The 18,814-nt window shown below is 37.4% G+C and overlaps 2 protein-coding genes and 1 long non-coding RNA gene across 10 annotated transcripts in view; 1 reads left to right on the top strand and 2 right to left on the bottom strand.

The window, feature by feature from the left end:
- Positions 1 to 18,814, bottom strand: part of LOC105837990 (fat-like cadherin-related tumor suppressor homolog) — a 343,441-nt gene that overhangs the window by 119,997 nt on the left and 204,630 nt on the right. The window lies entirely within an intron of this gene.
- LOC118644577 overlaps positions 1 to 18,814 on the bottom strand; it is a 94,628-nt gene that overhangs the window by 6,152 nt on the left and 69,662 nt on the right. The window lies entirely within an intron of this gene.
- LOC118644568 lies at positions 3,117 to 10,469 on the top strand. The gene is made up of 2 exons (XM_036283328.1): positions 3,117 to 5,840; positions 8,869 to 10,469. Exons 1-2 carry the CDS (start codon positions 5,326 to 5,328, stop codon positions 8,999 to 9,001), a joined length of 648 nt encoding a protein of 215 aa, XP_036139221.1. The 5' UTR covers positions 3,117 to 5,325; the 3' UTR covers positions 9,002 to 10,469.

Raw genomic sequence — 18,814 nt, 5'->3', positions numbered from 1 at the left:
AATGAATCCGCGTTCTGACATACATTTATTTTGCGAGCGCTCGCCGGGGCACTCGCCGCCGCCGTCTTTTCAATTTAACGCGCGCCGATGTTCCTGAGCTTTCGCCTAAGTAATGAATCCAGGTCGAGTCGATTCTCGATAAGCGGGAGAAGCCGGAGGTGTATCTGTCGGTTTTCCTCATCGGCACGAGAGGGGTTCGCTGACCGCCTAACATTTCCGCCGACGTCTGTAAACGTCTTTTAAAGCGCAGCAAGGAGAGGCCCTTCAATCTATCGCCGCGCGCCACTCCCGATACCATCATCCGTATTTTTATCCTTTTGCGAGAGGAGGGCGCACTCTCGCGCGCGCGCGCCTCTCGAACCGCTCGCCGTATCTTGCGAAACTTACGAGCGAGCCCCGCGAGACGCGGGGCTCCGGCGTCTCGCGCGCCGTTTTATGAATTTCAGATTATCATTACTACTTCGATTTTATTGCCGGCATTAATGCGTAAACATGCCCGTGTCTGACAGTAGGTGTGCGCCACGGCCGGGGCTCGCTTCGTTAGCCCGGTTAAATGTTAAGCGCTCACCTCCGGTTGGAGTGAGAAGCGTAACATTTTCTAAATTAGGCTCTCTCTCTCTTGATAATATTTGGATAAATCCTCGGATCAACGTAAATATTTGGACGTACATGTCTGGGGTCTATTTAAACTGGCGTGGAAGTGGCGCTGATAAACGAATCGATTACGTGACCGATCGCATATGCAATGACTCACGAGATTTTACGTGTTTAATTTTTTTTTTTTAATGAATCCCGTTAGAGCAACATTTTCTCTTTTGCCCGAGACGCATTTTCCTTTCACTTCAGAATACCTTTATAATTAGCTTACATATTTAAAAGATTTTTATTAACTCCTCGCAGCAACGAGTGAAGATTATGTCCCGTATATTTTGTCTTCAATTCAATTTAACCGGCTAGTCTGTTATGTAACAATTATATTTATATTCGATAAAAAATTCAGAGAGATTCTACAAAAGTGTAAAGTTTGCTGATTAGACTTACGCGTTGCTTCGTTTGAACTTGTTTGAACCAAATTTACGAGAAACTGCCGCAAAGTGGTCCAAATGCGAAACGTCAAAAGGTTCCGAATCAGGCGAGGAATAAAGATTTTGTTGTCCATTTGCGTTCCTGGGATTAAACGACGCGGGAGAAACGGGCGCGGCGATAACGACGATAACGACGGCCGGAGAGGGAGGGAAGAGATTGGGTCGTCTCCCGCCGCCGGAAGTGGGGTATGAAAATCAATTCGCATGCGATTCTACAGTTCCATTAATACGACGTCTGAATAAGCCTGACCGTTCTGCCGTTCGCGTACGTACGCGCCGCTCGATTGCCTAGACGTGTGTGCGCCGGGAAATCGTTCTTCCGTGACTCTTTATGCAAATACCGAACGAGCGCCGCCCGCAGTTTCGCCCCGCGTCCCGCTCGTCGATCGAACATTTTCGAGCGAAGGATAATTTTAAGATCCTTAATTCAGACGGTGGCGCACCACCGGCTTTCAGTCACGCTGTTTTTCCGTCACTGGGTACGCGCGGCAGTTTTTTCCACCCCCCCTTTTTTTCTTCAACACCCACGCGTTGTTAAAAATTTACAAAAACATCATGCGACAAAACCATGTATTATACATACGTACGCGCGGGAAAAATATTTCCCTCGTCACCGGTGGCGTTCGCGTAACTTTTGTTTAGAAGTAGTTTAGGGAGGTCCTTCTCGTCGTTGAAAAATTTACGCGAAATTCGGATGCAAAAGTCAGTTTATCATGCCGCGCGTTATAGCTTTTAGTATATCAAACGCTTACATAAGTCATCCAAAGTGCGCCACGATGTAATTGCAATTTGAATAAATTGCCCCTGAAAGCGCGTCTCCTCGGACGATATTTTTCTCTCTCCATACGTCAGGTTCTCTCAGATATTCTCTTTTTCCGCGCGACGCATATGACCCGCGGGTATCAGCCGTGCTCTCGTAAAGTTCAACTCGAGTAACCTCCTTTCCCCGGCAGTCCTTACACTTCTTTACACTTTCGGGACCGGTCGTTAGCGGTAGCCGTTACTTTGGATGGCCGTTAAGGCGGTACTTTTTATGAAAAAGACTAGCCGATGGAATTATGCGATAAAGCTTTAAAAGATTTTCATGAGGTTGTTTCATAATAAGACGACGTTAAGAAGTTAATAAATTAACTTCTTGATGTGGATAAATGTTTATACGAGTGAGATAAATATATAGCGCGTAGCAAAACACAGCAAAAATAAAAATGAAAAAGAGAGCTAACCGAGATTTAACTTGTTCATTATTTTTTTAAATATTAAACCGGTGTTATTAAATACGTTTTCTGTATAAAAGCATGGACCAACATGGAAAAATACGTCCGGTTTATTTATTTTGTAAATGGTATGTAAAACTGTGCAGCAAAATAAAATGCACGCGATTGATGATATGCTAACTTGTTTTACAAATAATATTATCAAGCGCAGTTAAAAAAACCTCCACCTTTTCATTTCCACGGTATTGTATTGCTATTGCATCAGTTACAGCGCGACGTACGGTACATCCAATATTTCAAAACTCCAAACATGCGATGAGTTAATTCCGTAAAATCCTCAATTGTCTTCTTGATAAACAGTCATTCTGTTCCACGAGTCAACTCGAATGCGATCTCATTGGAGTGCGTCTTGGTAATGCGAGACAGATAGATTTATCGAGCGTCAGACTATTTCACGAGAATGCTAACAGGAAATTGTGACGAGACGAGAAATCAGCTTCCGGTATCAAGTAACTGTAAAGCGCGTCTGAATAAAGATATATAAAATAAAAAAAGCTATTTAAAAATTAATTCATGTAAATAAAGAAATTTCATGTATTATTAAATTAAATTTAATAGGTCTAAAAGAATTTATCTATCATACAACTCGATTATTTTGAGATTGTTAACATTTTTTAATGGAATGTCATATTTTTATTAACATAATAATATAGTTCATAAAAAACAAACTTGACCATAAAATTATGTTTAATTTAAAGCAAAATCTTAAGTATAAGCAATCATGTTTAAATATATTATAATTTTTTAAAATGTTGATCATCTTAAAATAAGTATGAAAAAAAAATATCTACAATATTTGCCTCTTTAAAATAATCACAAACTCTATAATCCATTTCTAGAATTAGAAAAAAATAAAGTGTAAATTAAATCAAAATCAAAATTAATTTACACTGGTGCAAATAATTACAATTGAATCTTTTACAAAGAATAATCTAGCAATTCGTCTCCTATGAATCGAAAAGTTTATGCTATATTCCAATAAACTCCAATAGCGAAGCATTCTATATGCCGCGCGGCTACCGATACAACGTTAGAGTGTTCTCACCGGGAAAGAAAAAAAATAATCGTCGCATGAATTCCCGAGTCACGAAGGAAGCCCTGATGCAACTGCACATACCAATCGACTGACCAGTTGAATCAAACTCTCGGTGTCGTCGCGCGTGTCCATCGGTACACGACGTGTTCTCCCGCAGCCCGGAGGGACGGACGCGAAGGTCGTCCGTGTTCGACGTCGTCTTCCTCGACGACGAGGAGGAATGCCGAGATGGAAGAATGCGCATGTAAAAGAGGAAGGGATCGTGTGGGCGCGAGCGAGCGAGTGGAATCAAGCCCAGTCGAGCCGAGGCCGGGCTGAGCCTCGGAGAGTCGGTGGTGAGACGGCCGTGGCAGACAGAGACATTGCGCGGAGGTTAAACGGCTGAACTCGCCAGCGACCCTTAGGGTCAAATGCCTAAATTGCCGCGTCACAAGCGCCGTAAGACAGCGCGCGCCGTCGTTTTAGCCGAGAGAGGCCGGGTATTAAAGGCAGAACAAGTTGCCGAGGAGCGAAAAGGGGCGGCGAAGGGACGGCCGGGAGAGGGGGGGGGGGGAGAGGGGGAGAGGGACGAGAGTATAGACCGTGTCGAGACGTGAGTACAAAGGGCTGCAAAGGGAAATCTACCGTGGCGTGGATTCGCGCGATCGTAGCGTTTAATGACTCGTTTAGGGATCGTTCCGGGATCTCGTATAACCCGACTTTTCGATTGCCGTCATGGGCGATTGAGGGAACGACTTCTCTCCCCTTCCACCATCGTCGTGGAACGCCGCGCGCGACGGGTTATCGCCCTTTATCGGCCACGCGATACGACCTCAGCGGCGAACGCGACGGGCGCGCGATCGGCACTTCGCGGTATATTACGACGCATAATACCTACGCGCGCGAACTTTAATGCCAACTTTCTCAACACTTCTTTTTTTTTCCCACGTAGCATTTGGGAGGCTTTCCGGGAACACATGTACCTGCGTCTGTGTTAATCGATCAATTAGATTAATGCGGTATTCAAAACGGACTGCTCCTATCTCGAATACAAAACAGGTGACGTAACCGCCCGATCTCGGGGGGCCCTTGGCCTCATAAAGGAATATACTCATACATATATGCTGATACATTATAATGTAATACGACAATGACGAGGCAATCAACTAGGAGGGAAAAAAAGTGGACCTCGAGAAATTTAAATCTTTGGCTACTACTACTGAGCTGAACGCGGAGCCTCGTCTTCACGGCAAAGTAACACGTGATGAAACACAAAATATTCAAATAACGTTATCACATTATGTTAAATTAACACTTGCATCTGTTAGAAATTCAACACAAACAATTTTAAAGGGAGCGATATTAACATAAATATAAAATATTTTATTTTGCAGCTGGTAAATATGTATTCGGAATTTTAAAGCAATCCGTGCCGCTATGCTAACAAATAATACACGATGATACACCTGAGAAATTGATGCGCTCTATAATAGATTCATAGAATTGTTTCTGATCCTTCGCCTTCCCGCTGCAATTGAACGGCGAGCTAGAAAAGTATTTCGGGCATTATTCGATCTCGGAGCACGCGATCACAACGTCCTCGGCGACGCGTCGCGCTCGTCTCGCGCTCGCCGCGCCGCTTATTGAGGGCAAACGTCGTCGGACTGAAATTGGATAATATTAAGAGCGGCGGTCGTTGACACGAACGCATGCCGACTGCACTGGCGTGCAATAAGCATGCGGCACGGATCGATGGATCCGTGAGAAGGATCGAAGAGCGACCTTAACTTATTAGCTGACTCAACCTCTTCGTTGAATGCTCACTTGAAAAGTGATCTTCGTGTAGCGAGAAATAATAACGAAACCTTCTTCTTCTCGTTTCATTTTTTGAAATTGTCTACGGGGAATCGTAGAGGGGTCCGTAATCTTATTCAAGCTGCACAAAGGAGAAATGTTAAGCGATAACATTTTTGTTAAAAAAAAAAAAGAAGAAAAATTGACTCCAAATTGGCCGAAGAATTCACATGGAAAGAAAGAAGCGTTTGTAACAGGGAGTGCTCTATATGCAAATTTGAGGTCGCAGGTGGAGCCCGTATCGAGACATTCCAGCCAGAAACATCCAATTTCGGACCGATGCACGTCGAGCACGAACCGTCTCGTGCGAAAGCGGCGCATCGGATCGCGTTGGCCCCGTGAAATTTCGTTTATTAGTAACTCGTCCGCGCGCACATTCCGATCTGCGATCCGCGTTGACGCCAAGTCGGCGGCAATCATTCGGGCTCATGAGGCGAGCACCGAGATAAATCCGCGACGGTTCGGTCGTGAAATTGAAATAATGATGCTGCACGGCGCGCCGATTCTCTCGTTCGACGCGAAACCGTTACGTGTGCCGCGAGAGACATCACGAATGATATCGCGAGATGACGTCGCCCATTCGGAACGAAGACAATGGAATCGAGTCACACGGTAAAGTGGAATCGCAATTAAGATGCGGCGAGAAATTTTTGCTGCTTACGTAATGTTCATTTCTATCAATATAGGTTTTATATGGGTTCATTACGTATAACTCTAACTCTTAAAATGAATAGAAGATAAAGAGTTTTAATTTAAAAAATCCTCTTAGTGCATATTTCAAAAGAGATTACAGAAATAAAAGGGAAATTCTTATAATAAGAATAAAATTTTGTTGATATTAAAGTAAATTTGCAATGCTTTTTTCGTGTGCATATTGGTGATGATCGTGGCATAGTTGCGTAGCTGGTTTCTGTACGAAAAATTCAAGTTCATTCAGAACGTATTGGATTTTTAAATAATTATTAGTTTTTGGAAGGCAATGGTAAATCACCGAGAGTAGCTTTAGCAAGACTGTTTACCAAGAAACATATATAAACATGCATGAAATAGAAATTATTAAGTTATAAAGAAAAAGAGAGAAAGAGAGAGAGAGAAATTTACATAATAGCAAACAATGATAAGTAAACGGCGAAAGTTTATGCATGTCTTTTCGTCCCACCTATCTTGTTCCACGTGTAATCTGTGCATAGCACACTGGAAGCAATGATCGCCTTTGCCGCTAATTTGTTTGAATAGCGTCATGGAATAGTTTAAATAGTTTCGATTGAGGTCGGCCGAGGTTCCAAAATAGTTCCCTAACTAGGTTCAACAAGCAAGATTTGGTGAACAAGTATGCATAAATATTAGTGCGTTTTCTCGTTACATTCGTTTCGTGGTACGCGTTTTCTGAATTGTCATAATTAATTCATTTATTTGTTACTATTTCTATTATAATTTACAATGGGGAAAGGGACTCGGAGCATTATTATATTCTTTACACTCTGGAAAATAGAATCGAGTTTTTCAATTCTATTTAGAGAGTTAGGTTCAAATATTGACTGGGTGGAAGGAACTATCCCTTCCAGATATTTGAAAGTATTCTTCGCTCCTCGAGCGAGGACATCTTGCCCAACATCCCGGATCTGGAATCGCTCCCGTAGTAGATACGAAGTATCCGGACCTATCCCGAGGCGTTTCCCACCTTAGCCCGCGATCAAACACGGACCATCGGACGAAAATATTCCACCAAATAGATTCCCGCGCGCTACTTCGATACGGTGGATATTCGCTTTAATACTCGCCGAGAGTGTCCGGGCTGTTTTCTTTCGAGAAAGAGACCAGAGATCTTCGCGGTTATTGCGCTGGCCCTCGTAGTACCTTGAGAACAAAATCTATTTATTTGGCGGTGGTATCTTCGCGAGCGGTAAAACAAACGAGTAATCCTCGCCCGAGATTCCTTGCGGGAGAAAATGTCACCGATATTTCGCTCCCCGGCGCATGCCCGGAATTCTCGCTCGTGGACATTTAAGACGCGTGAAGGTAAGACATCGCGTGTACACTTTAATGTCAAAATCGGATGCGCGGATCTGTAAAATACATCCATCATGCAAATGATATCTATGTAATTCCTCTACGTTATCATTTAATAATTAATTAATTAATTTATCATGTAGATGTTACAAAATATCAATATCTAATTGTTAATTAATTTTAACGTTATTTCAAAAGTACATCATATAATTCTAACGACTGTGACGCGACGGTAAACGCACGCATATATTGCACGAGTTTGTTATACCCGAGGATTTAAATCGCAATTCAGTTGTTAAAGATCGAAATAACGCGTGGAACAACCGTCTTCTTCGTCACAGTAGACAGAATCAGCCGACGTTGCAGGTAAGGCTCTTAGGCGCGAGCATCCATTTCGCGTTCTGAGCGTCGCACAGTTGCTCTTGGGCAAAGGGTGGCACCCTTTTGTTTCTAAGTTCGTGAAACTCGGCGCGATTACCAAGATGTCGCGTAAATTCCCCTGCGCTTTCGAAGCCGCGTCTCTAAACTCCGACAAACTCCGGAGCGCGAGATGGACCACCTTCGTCTCCCCATTCGTCTTCTCTCGCGCGGTAATTTACCGGGCGGGCAATGAGCTCGAAAGTGCCCTGGAAATGCCGCTCGCGTATAACGATCCAAGCGGAATGATTACTGCCGTGCAATTAAAATTTTAATACATCACGAAAAATTTTGCCGCTCCCTTCGTTGAAGGAGAGAAGAAAATATCTCTGAATTTCACATCTACCCAATTTCATTGAAATACTCGTCTTTATACGTGTATGCACCGTGTGGAAAACGACGATGATAAATCCGCGGAAAATCGTTGACATGGTTCAAAAGAAAAGAAAAAAAAAAGTTACCTCGCAGTGACGTAAGAAAATAGAGAAACAGACTGATGAAACGTGAGACGGGACGGAACATTATTATCGTTATTCTTGACATTAAGAAGTATTGCCTGTCCCTCGACGCTTATAAGAAGATGTTTGTCTGCGTCGCGGACAGGTGTTCCTACTCGTAATCGTAAAGTTCGCATGGACACCGTTTTTTTAAAAAAACGGGCGGGAAGATACGCTCGCCGTCGTGGCTGGCGAGGTGTTGCTACCGATAGATGGAGGATGATGCACTCAGGAGTCACGTCAGCGGAAATCGCGGAAGTGTCAGTGTCGAGGGGACATTTATGGCTGTCCCGTTTAAGTGAAACTCGAAACCTGTTACGACCGCCGTAAAAATTTATAAATCGAAGGAGCGACGACGCCTCAAGAAAAGACATCTATTGTCCGCGCTGATTCGAACCGAAGTAATGAAGTCATTCCGCCGGCCATAACTATATTTCACGTCTCTGACTGCCGAGAGATCAATCCGCAGTTCGGTAATGCGCTGGACGTCACCGGGACGATCGTGAGTGCGGAGCGCGGTTGATTTTCGTCGCCTCGAGATCCTCTTTTTAGACATCGTCCGTCAGATGGTTCCGTTCGATACAGGATTCTCCGGTAGTTAAATAGACGTCCGAAATCCCCGGGACATCGCGTCTCTCTCTCTCTCTCTCTCTCCGTGGATTGGCTCTTAACGAGATTTAACAGGAAGTGGCCCATTACGTTTGTCGTGTTTGCAGATGGACCGGCGACAAAGCTCCCGCTCGAAGGCGGAAGAAGATAGGTCTCGGACAAGAGAGAAACGGGAGGAGGCTGGACCGGCTACGCCGACACAGTAAAGACAGCACGCGGAAGTGGAAGACGCGAAGATAGGAGATGAGAGGGAGAGAGAGAGAGAGAGAGACTCGTTCGGCCACATCGCGGGAATTAAGAGCGCGTTGCGCTGGATAGCTAGAGCGAGCGCAATAACGTCGTCGTTATCGTTATTATGTTATTCCGTGCGTAATATAGCAATGATCCAGAGCTCCGTTTATCGGACGCACGCTTCCGCGTTGGAGCGGAAACCTCTCGACCGGCGAAACGATACCCGCATCTCACCGCAATATTTTATATCGATATACCCCACGCCGCGCGCGCAAAACTTTAATATCCAAGTTTCGCCTCGTTCAATCGCTGCCGTCCGTCTGTCCGTCAGGACAGTACCTCCAGCAGAAAAGTTATCCCCGGCCTTTTACGACGGTCCGAACATAGATTGACTTGTACCTGCTGTCGGAAACTAATCCAACTTGTCAATCGAAGAAAAAAAGACGAAGGGGAATTACGGTGCGCCGCGGGAGGGAGCGGCGATACGTAGAAATGCATGAAAGGCCTTTTTTCTTTCTTTCAAGAATAGATTTATCTCGCGTCTTTTATATCAATGTCTCGTTACGAAACGCAAATCTGTTTGCCGTTGATGTCATTATCGCTCCGTCACATCAATCAACAGAATTGATTTATCGCTCGTATTTTATGTAGCAATCTAACGTCAAGTTTGTAAATGCAATATAGCCAATAAAAATGAGAAAGAAAATTATTCCAAGCATTTTTTCACCTGTCCTTTTTACATTCCTACAGTTCTATTATACCCTATGGCTTCTACCAATGGATGGTTTTTTATCCACGGGCCTTGCTCGCATCGATCCTTCCTTCCCTCTTTGTCGTTCGTTCTCCATTCAATCGGGCCGCGACATCCTGTTGGGATCGAACGATCGATAGACCCATGGGGCTAGTCGATTCCATCGAAACCGCTCCTGCCCGGTTGAATGACACCGTCGAGCCTTATTCAAAAATCGCGATGACGAAATCTAGACCGTAAGCACGGCTGGGACACTCGAAGCGAAAATGGCCCCTGTTGTTGCGAAAGATTGTAGCATCCGATAGATGCTACATGTAGGAACCTGTACATGTACGAACCGTCGATTCTCTTGTAACCAGATCATCGTGTTCCATTATTATATTATTAACTATAGTAACATTATTAATTTGACATTTACAAGTAATCTGTTTTTATTTTGGCGTTGTTTATAAAAACGTAAACTACATTTTAAAAAAAGTATTAAATCAATAATCATTGTCTCGTACATCTTAAGAATCTAAAATCTTTAAAAAGTTTGATAATTTTAAATTTCAGTAAAAAAATTTATCTCTATTTCAATATTATAATATTCATTCAAGAAACACAACAGGATTGTTTTAATAATACTAGAACACAACAATGCGCGCGCTTGGCGCGCGCCACTTAGCATTTTTATATTAAACATTGCACTTTTTTTTCTTCTGTAATATTACTCTCACACACTTTATCATATTTAATGCCCTTCTCTATCTCACGCTCCTTCTCCCCCTCTCTAAATTACTAATTATATTATTAATGATATTAATTATATTATTTTCATATTGTTCAATATTACTCTTACACTTTACTTTCTTATTTAATCCTCTTCTTTATCTCTCACGCTCTCCCACTCTCCACCCTCCGCCCCTCTCTTTCTCTCTAAACACAAATTAGTAATTATATTATATTTTCATGTTTCTTAATATCACTCTTACATACATTCATTCCATACTTAATCCCCTTTAAATAAATTAAAAATTATAATATATTATATGTAATGTTACCTGTTAATTTTCAATCAATTTTCAAAACTTTCACTTTCTGGCGAACTCTTTAGAAAAATATTGTACGCGTAAAATTAATTATATCACCATAACTCTTTAGAAAATTACTATTCGCGTCCAGAACTATATGAAAACTGCGTTAAAATAAATAAATCTGTCGATATTCGATTAGCACTTGACGTGTAGCCTTAGAAATTCAAGTTTTTTGGGCAAAATAATTGTTTAAAAAATGTTCTAATTAATTATATCACCTGAACTTTATAGAAACATATTGTACGCGTCCCGAACTATATGAGAATTACGTTAAAATAAATAGATATGTCGATATTCGATTAGCACTTGACGTGTAGCCTTAGAAATTCAAGTTTTTCGGGCAAAATAATTGTTTAAAAAATGTTCTAATTAATTATATCACCTGAACTCTATAGAAACATATTGTACGCGTCCCGAACTATATGAGAATTACGTTCAAATAAATAGATCTGTCGATATTCGATTAGCACTTGACGTATAGCCTTAGAAATTCAAGTTTTTCGGGCAAAATAATTGTTTAAAAAATGTTCTAATTAATTATATCACCTAAATTTTATAGAAACATATTGTACGCGTCCCGAACTATATGAGAATTACGTTAAAATAAATAGATCTGTCGATATTCGATTAGCACTTGACGTGTAGCCTTAGAAATTCAAGTTTTTCGGGCAAAATAATTGTTTAAAAAATGTTCTAATTAATTATATCACCTAAACTTTATAGAAACATATTGTACGCGTCCCGAACTATATGAGAATTACGTTCAAATAAATAGATCTGTCGATATTCGATTAGCACTTGACGTATAGCCTTAGAAATTCAAGTTTTTCGGGAAAAATAATTGTTTAAAAAATGTTCTAATTAATTATATCACCTAAACTTTATAGAAACATATTGTACGCGTCCCGAACTATATGAGAATTACGTTAAAATAGATAGATCTGTCGATATTCGATTAGCACTTGACGTGTAGCCTTAGAAATTCAAGTTTTTCGGGCAAAATAATTGTTTAAAAAATGTTCTAATTAATTATATCACCTAAATTTTATAGAAACATATTGTACGCGTCCCGAACTATATAAGAATTACGTTCAAATAAATAGATCTGTCGATATTCGATTAGCACTTGACGTATAGCCTTAGAAATTCAAGTTTTTCGGGCAAAATAATTGTTTAAAAAATGTTCTAATTAATTATATCACCTAAACTTTATAGAAACATATTGTACGCGTCCCGAACTATATGAGAATTACGTTAAAATAAATAGATCTGTCGATATTCGATTAGCACTTGACGTGTAGCCTTAGAAATTCAAGTTTTTCGGGCAAAATAATTGTTTAAAAAATGTTCTAATTAATTATATCACCTGAACTCTATAGAAACATATTGTACGCGTCCCGAACTATATGAGAATTACGTTAAAATAAATAGATCTGTCGATATTCGATTAGCACTTGACGTGTAGCCTTAGAAATTCAAGTTTTTCGGGCAAAATAATTGTTTAAAAAATGTTCTAATTAATTATATCACCTGAACTCTATGGAAACATATTGTACGCGTCCCAAACTATATGAGAATTACGTTCAAATAAATAGATCTATCGATATTCGATTAGCACTTGACGTGTAGCCTTAGAAATTCAAGTTTTTCGGGCAAAATAATTGTTTAAAAAATGTTCTAATTAATTATATCACCTAAACTTTATAGAAACATATTGTACGCGTCCCGAACTATATGAGAATTACGTTCAAATAAATAGATCTGTCGATATTCGATTAGCACTTGACGTATAGCCTTAGAAATTCAAGTTTTTCGGGCAAAATAATTGTTTAAAAAATGTTCTAATTAATTATATCACCTAAACTTTATAGAAACATATTGTACGCGTCCCGAACTATATGAGAATTACGTTAAAATAGATAGATCTGTCGATATTCGATTAGCACTTGACGTGTAGCCTTAGAAATTCAAGTTTTTCGGGCAAAATAATTGTTTAAAAAATGTTCTAATTAATTATATCACCTGAACTCTATAGAAACATATTGTACGCGTCCCGAACTATATGAAAATTACGTTCAAATAAATAGATCTGTCGATATTCGATTAGCACTTGACGTGTAGCCTTAGAAATTCAAGTTTTTCGGGCAAAATAATTGTTTAAAAAATGTTCTAATTAATTATATCACCTAAACTTTATAGAAACATATTGTACGCGTCCCGAACTATATGAGAATTACGTTAAAATAGATAGATCTGTCGATATTCGATTAGCACTTGACGTGTAGCCTTAGAAATTCAAGTTTTTCGGGCAAAATAATTGTTTAAAAAATGTTCTAATTAATTATATCACCTAAATTTTATAGAAACATATTGTACGCGTCCCGAACTATATAAGAATTACGTTCAAATAAATAGATCTGTCGATATTCGATTAGCACTTGACGTATAGCCTTAGAAATTCAAGTTTTTCGGGCAAAATAATTGTTTAAAAAATGTTCTAATTAATTATATCACCTGAACTCTATGGAAACATATTGTACGCGTCCCAAACTATATGAGAATTACGTTCAAATAAATAGATCTATCGATATTCGATTAGCACTTGACGTGTAGCCTTAGAAATTCAAGTTTTTCGGGCAAAATAATTGTTTAAAAAATGTTCTAGTTAATTATATCACCTAAATTTTATAGAAACATATTGTACGCGTCCCGAACTATATGAGAATTACGTTCAAATAAATAGATCTGTCGATATTCGATTAGCACTTGACGTGTAGCCTTAGAAATTCAAGTTTTTCGGGCAAAATAATTGTTTAAAAAATGTTCTAATTAATTATATCACCTGAACTCTATGGAAACATATTGTACGCGTCCCAAACTATATGAGAATTACGTTCAAATAAATAGATCTATCGATATTCGATTAGCACTTGACGTGTAGCCTTAGAAATTCAAGTTTTTCGGGCAAAATAATTGTTTAAAAAATGTTCTAATTAATTATATCACCTGAACTCTATAGAAACATATTGTACGCGTCCCGAACTATATGAGAATTACGTTAAAATAAATAGATCTGTCGATATTCGATTAGCACTTGACGTGTAGCCTTAGAAATTCAAGTTTTTCGGGCAAAATAATTGTTTAAAAAATGTTCTAATTAATTATATCACCTGAACTCTATGGAAACATATTGTACGCGTCCCAAACTATATGAGAATTACGTTCAAATAAATAAATCTATCGATATTCGATTAGCACTTGACGTGTAGCCTTAGAAATTCAAGTTTTTCGGGCAAAATAATTGTTTAAAAAATGTTCTAATTAATTATATCACCTAAACTTTATAGAAACATATTGTACGCGTCCCGAACTATATGAGAATTACGTTCAAATAAATAGATCTGTCGATATTCGATTAGCACTTGACGTATAGCCTTAGAAATTCAAGTTTTTCGGGCAAAATAATTGTTTAAAAAATGTTCTAATTAATTATATCACCTAAACTTTATAGAAACATATTGTACGCGTCCCGAACTATATGAGAATTACGTTAAAATAGATAGATCTGTCGATATTCGATTAGCACTTGACGTGTAGCCTTAGAAATTCAAGTTTTTCGGGCAAAATAATTGTTTAAAAAATGTTCTAATTAATTATATCACCTGAACTCTATAGAAACATATTGTACGCGTCCCGAACTATATGAAAATTACGTTCAAATAAATAGATCTGTCGATATTCGATTAGCACTTGACGTGTAGCCTTAGAAATTCAAGTTTTTCGGGCAAAATAATTGTTTAAAAAATGTTCTAATTAATTATATCACCTAAACTTTATAGAAACATATTGTACGCGTCCCGAACTATATGAGAATTACGTTAAAATAGATAGATCTGTCGATATTCGATTAGCACTTGACGTGTAGCCTTAGAAATTCAAGTTTTTCGGGCAAAATAATTGTTTAAAAAATGTTCTAATTAATTATATCACCTAAATTTTATAGAAACATATTGTACGCGTCCCGAACTATATAAGAATTACGTTCAAATAAATAGATCTGTCGATATTCGATTAGCACTTGACGTATAGCCTTAGAAATTCAAGTTTTTCGGGCAAAATAATTGTTTAAAAAATGTTCTAATTAATTATATCACCTAAACTTTATAGAAACATATTGTACGCGTCCCGAACTATATGAGAATTACGTTAAAATAAATAGATCTGTCGATATTCGATTAGCACTTGACGTGTAGCCTTAGAAATTCAAGTTTTTCGGGCAAAATAATTGTTTAAAAAATGTTCTAATTAATTATATCACCTGAACTCTATAAAAACATATTGTACGCGTCCCGAACTATATGAGAATTACGTTCAAATAAATAGATCTGTCGATATTCGATTAGCACTTGACGTATAGCCTTAGAAATTCAAGTTTTTCGGGCAAAATAATTGTTTAAAAAATGTTCTAATTAATTATATCACCTAAATTTTATAGAAACATATTGTACGCGTCCCGAACTATATGAGAATTACGTTCAAATAAATAGATCTGTCGATATTCGATTAGCACTTGACGTGTAGCCTTAGAAATTCAAGTTTTTCGGGCAAAATAATTGTTTAAAAAATGTTCTAATTAATTATATCACCTAAACTTTATAGAAACATATTGTACGCGTCCCGAACTATATGAGAATTACGTTCAAATAAATAGATCTGTCGATATTCGATTAGCACTTGACGTATAGCCTTAGAAATTCAAGTTTTTCGGGCAAAATAATTGTTTAAAAAATGTTCTAATTAATTATATCACCTAAACTTTATAGAAACATATTGTACGCGTCCCGAACTATATGAGAATTACGTTAAAATAGATAGATCTGTCGATATTCGATTAGCACTTGACGTGTAGCCTTAGAAATTCAAGTTTTTCGGGCAAAATAATTGTTTAAAAAATGTTCTAATTAATTATATCACCTAAATTTTATAGAAACATATTGTACGCGTCCCGAACTATATAAGAATTACGTTCAAATAAATAGATCTGTCGATATTCGATTAGCACTTGACGTATAGCCTTAGAAATTCAAGTTTTTCGGGCAAAATAATTGTTTAAAAAATGTTCTAATTAATTATATCACCTAAACTTTATAGAAACATATTGTACGCGTCCCGAACTATATGAGAATTACGTTAAAATAAATAGATCTGTCGATATTCGATTAGCACTTGACGTGTAGCCTTAGAAATTCAAGTTTTTCGGGCAAAATAATTGTTTAAAAAATGTTCTAATTAATTATATCACCTGAACTCTATAGAAACATATTGTACGCGTCCCGAACTATATGAGAATTACGTTCAAATAAATAGATCTATCGATATTCGATTAGCACTTGACGTGTAGCCTTAGAAATTCAAGTTTTTTGGGCAAAATAATTGTTTAAAAAATGTTCTAATTAATTATATCACCTGAACTTTATAGAAAGATATTGTACGCGTCCCGAACTATATGAGAATTACGTTAAAATAAATAGATCTGTCGATATTCGATTAGCACTTGACGTGTAGCCTTAGAAATTCAAGTTTTTCGGGCAAAATAATTGTTTAAAAAATGTTCTAATTAATTATATCACCTGAACTCTATGGAAACATATTGTACGCGTCCCAAACTATATGAGAATTACGTTCAAATAAATAGATCTATCGATATTCGATTAGCACTTGACGTGTAGCCTTAGAAATTCAAGTTTTTCGGGCAAAATAATTGTTTAAAAAATGTTCTAATTAATTATATCACCTAAACTTTATAGAAACATATTGTACGCGTCCCGAACTATATGAGAATTACGTTCAAATAAATAGATCTGTCGATATTCGATTAGCACTTGACGTATAGCCTTAGAAATTCAAGTTTTTCGGGCAAAATAATTGTTTAAAAAATGTTCTAATTAATTATATCACCTAAACTTTATAGAAACATATTGTACGCGTCCCGAACTATATGAGAATTACGTTAAAATAGATAGATCTGTCGATATTCGATTAGCACTTGACGTGTAGCCTTAGAAATTCAAGTTTTTCGGGCAAAATAATTGTTTAAAAAATGTTCTAATTAATTATATCACCTGAACTCTATAGAAACATATTGTACGCGTCCCGAACTATATGAAAATTACGTTCAAATAAATAGATCTGTCGATATTCGATTAGCACTTGACGTGTAGCCTTAGAAATTCAAGTTTTTCGGGCAAAATAATTGTTTAAAAAATGTTCTAATTAATTATATCACCTAAACTTTATAGAAACATATTGTACGCGTCCCGAACTATATGAGAATTACGTTAAAATAAATAGATCTGTCGATATTCGATTAGCACTTGACGTGTAGCCTTAGAAATTCAAGTTTTTCGGGCAAAATAATTGTTTAAAAAATGTTCTAGTTAATTATATCACCTAAACTTTATAGAAACATATTGTACGCGTCCCGAACTATATGAGAATTACGTTAAAATAAATAGATCTGTCGATATTCGATTAGCACTTGACGTGTAGCCTTAGAAATTCAAGTTTTTCGGGCAAAATAATTGTTTAAAAAATGTTCTAATTAATTATATCACCTGAACTCTATAGAAACATATTGTACGCGTCCCGAACTATATGAGAATTACGTTCAAATAAATAGATCTATCGATATTCGATTAGCACTTGACGTGTAGCCTTAGAAATTCAAGTTTTTTGGGCAAAATAATTGTTTAAAAAATGTTCTAATTAATTATATCACCTGAACTTTATAGAAACATATTGTACGCGTCCCGAACTATATGAGAATTACGTTAAAATAAATAGATCTGTCGATATTCGATTAGCACTTGACGTGTAGCCTTAGAAATTCAAGTTTTTCGGGCAAAATAATTGTTTAAAAAATGTTCTAATTAATTATATCACCTAAACTTTATAGAAACATATTGTACGCGTCCCGAACTATATGAGAATTACGTTAAAATAAATAGATCTGTCGATATTCGATTAGCACTTGACGTGTAGCCTTAGAAATTCAAGTTTTTCGGGCAAAATAATTGTTTAAAAAATGTTCTAATTAATTATATCACCTGAACTCTATAGAAACATATTGTACGCGTCCCGAACTATATGAGAATTACGTTAAAATAAATAGATCTGTCGATATTCGATTAGCACTTGACGTGTAGCCTTAGAAATTCAAGTTTTTCGGGCAAAATAATTGTTTAAAAAATGTTCTAATTAATTATATCACCTAAACTTTATAGAAACATATTGTACGCGTCCCGAACTATATGAGAATTACGTTAAAATAAATAGATCTGTCGATATTCGATTAGCACTTGACGTGTAGCCTTAGAAATTCAAGTTTTTCGGGCAAAATAATTGTTTAAAAAATGTTCTAATTAATTATATCACCTGAACTCTATAGAAACATATTGTACGCGTCCCGAACTATATGAAAATTACGTTAAAATAAATAGATCTGTCGATATTCGATTAGCACTTGACGTGTAGCCTTAGAAATTCAAGTTTTTCGGGCAAAATAATTGTTTAAAAAATGTTCTAGTTAATTATATCACCTAAACTTTATAGAAACATATTGTACGCGTCCCGAACTATATGAGAATTACGTTAAAATAAATAGATCTGTCGATATTCGATTAGCACTTGACGTGTAGCCTTAGAAATTCAAGTTTTTCGGGCAAAATAATTGTTTAAAAAATGTTCTAATTAATTATATCACCTAAACTTTATAGAAACATATTGTACGCGTCCCGAACTATATGAGAATTACGTTAAAATAAATAGATCTGTCGATATTCGATTAGCACTTGACGTGTAGCCTTAGAAATTCAAGTTTTTCGGGCAAAATAATTGTTTAAAAAATGTTCTAATTAATTATATCACCTAAATTTTATAGAAACATATTGTACGCGTCCCGAACTATATGAGAATTACGTTCAAATAAATAGATCT

The sequence above is a fragment of the Monomorium pharaonis genome, chromosome 1, assembly GCF_013373865.1.
Source record: "Monomorium pharaonis isolate MP-MQ-018 chromosome 1, ASM1337386v2, whole genome shotgun sequence".
Classification (NCBI taxonomy): domain Eukaryota; kingdom Metazoa; phylum Arthropoda; class Insecta; order Hymenoptera; family Formicidae; genus Monomorium; species Monomorium pharaonis.
Note: the sequence above shows the minus strand (reverse complement) of the source record. Positions and strands in the feature narration are given on the sequence as shown.

Bases quoted from the DNA above. Each gene is read 5' to 3' on its own strand.
- LOC118644568 (XM_036283328.1), top strand. From the start codon at position 5,326: ATGTTAAGCGATAACATTTTTGTTAAAAAAAAAAAAGAAGAAAAATTG. The intron at 5,841-8,868 runs GTAAAGTGGAAT...TCGTGTTTGCAG, and splicing joins CAATGGAATCGAGTCACACG to ATGGACCGGCGACAAAGCTC.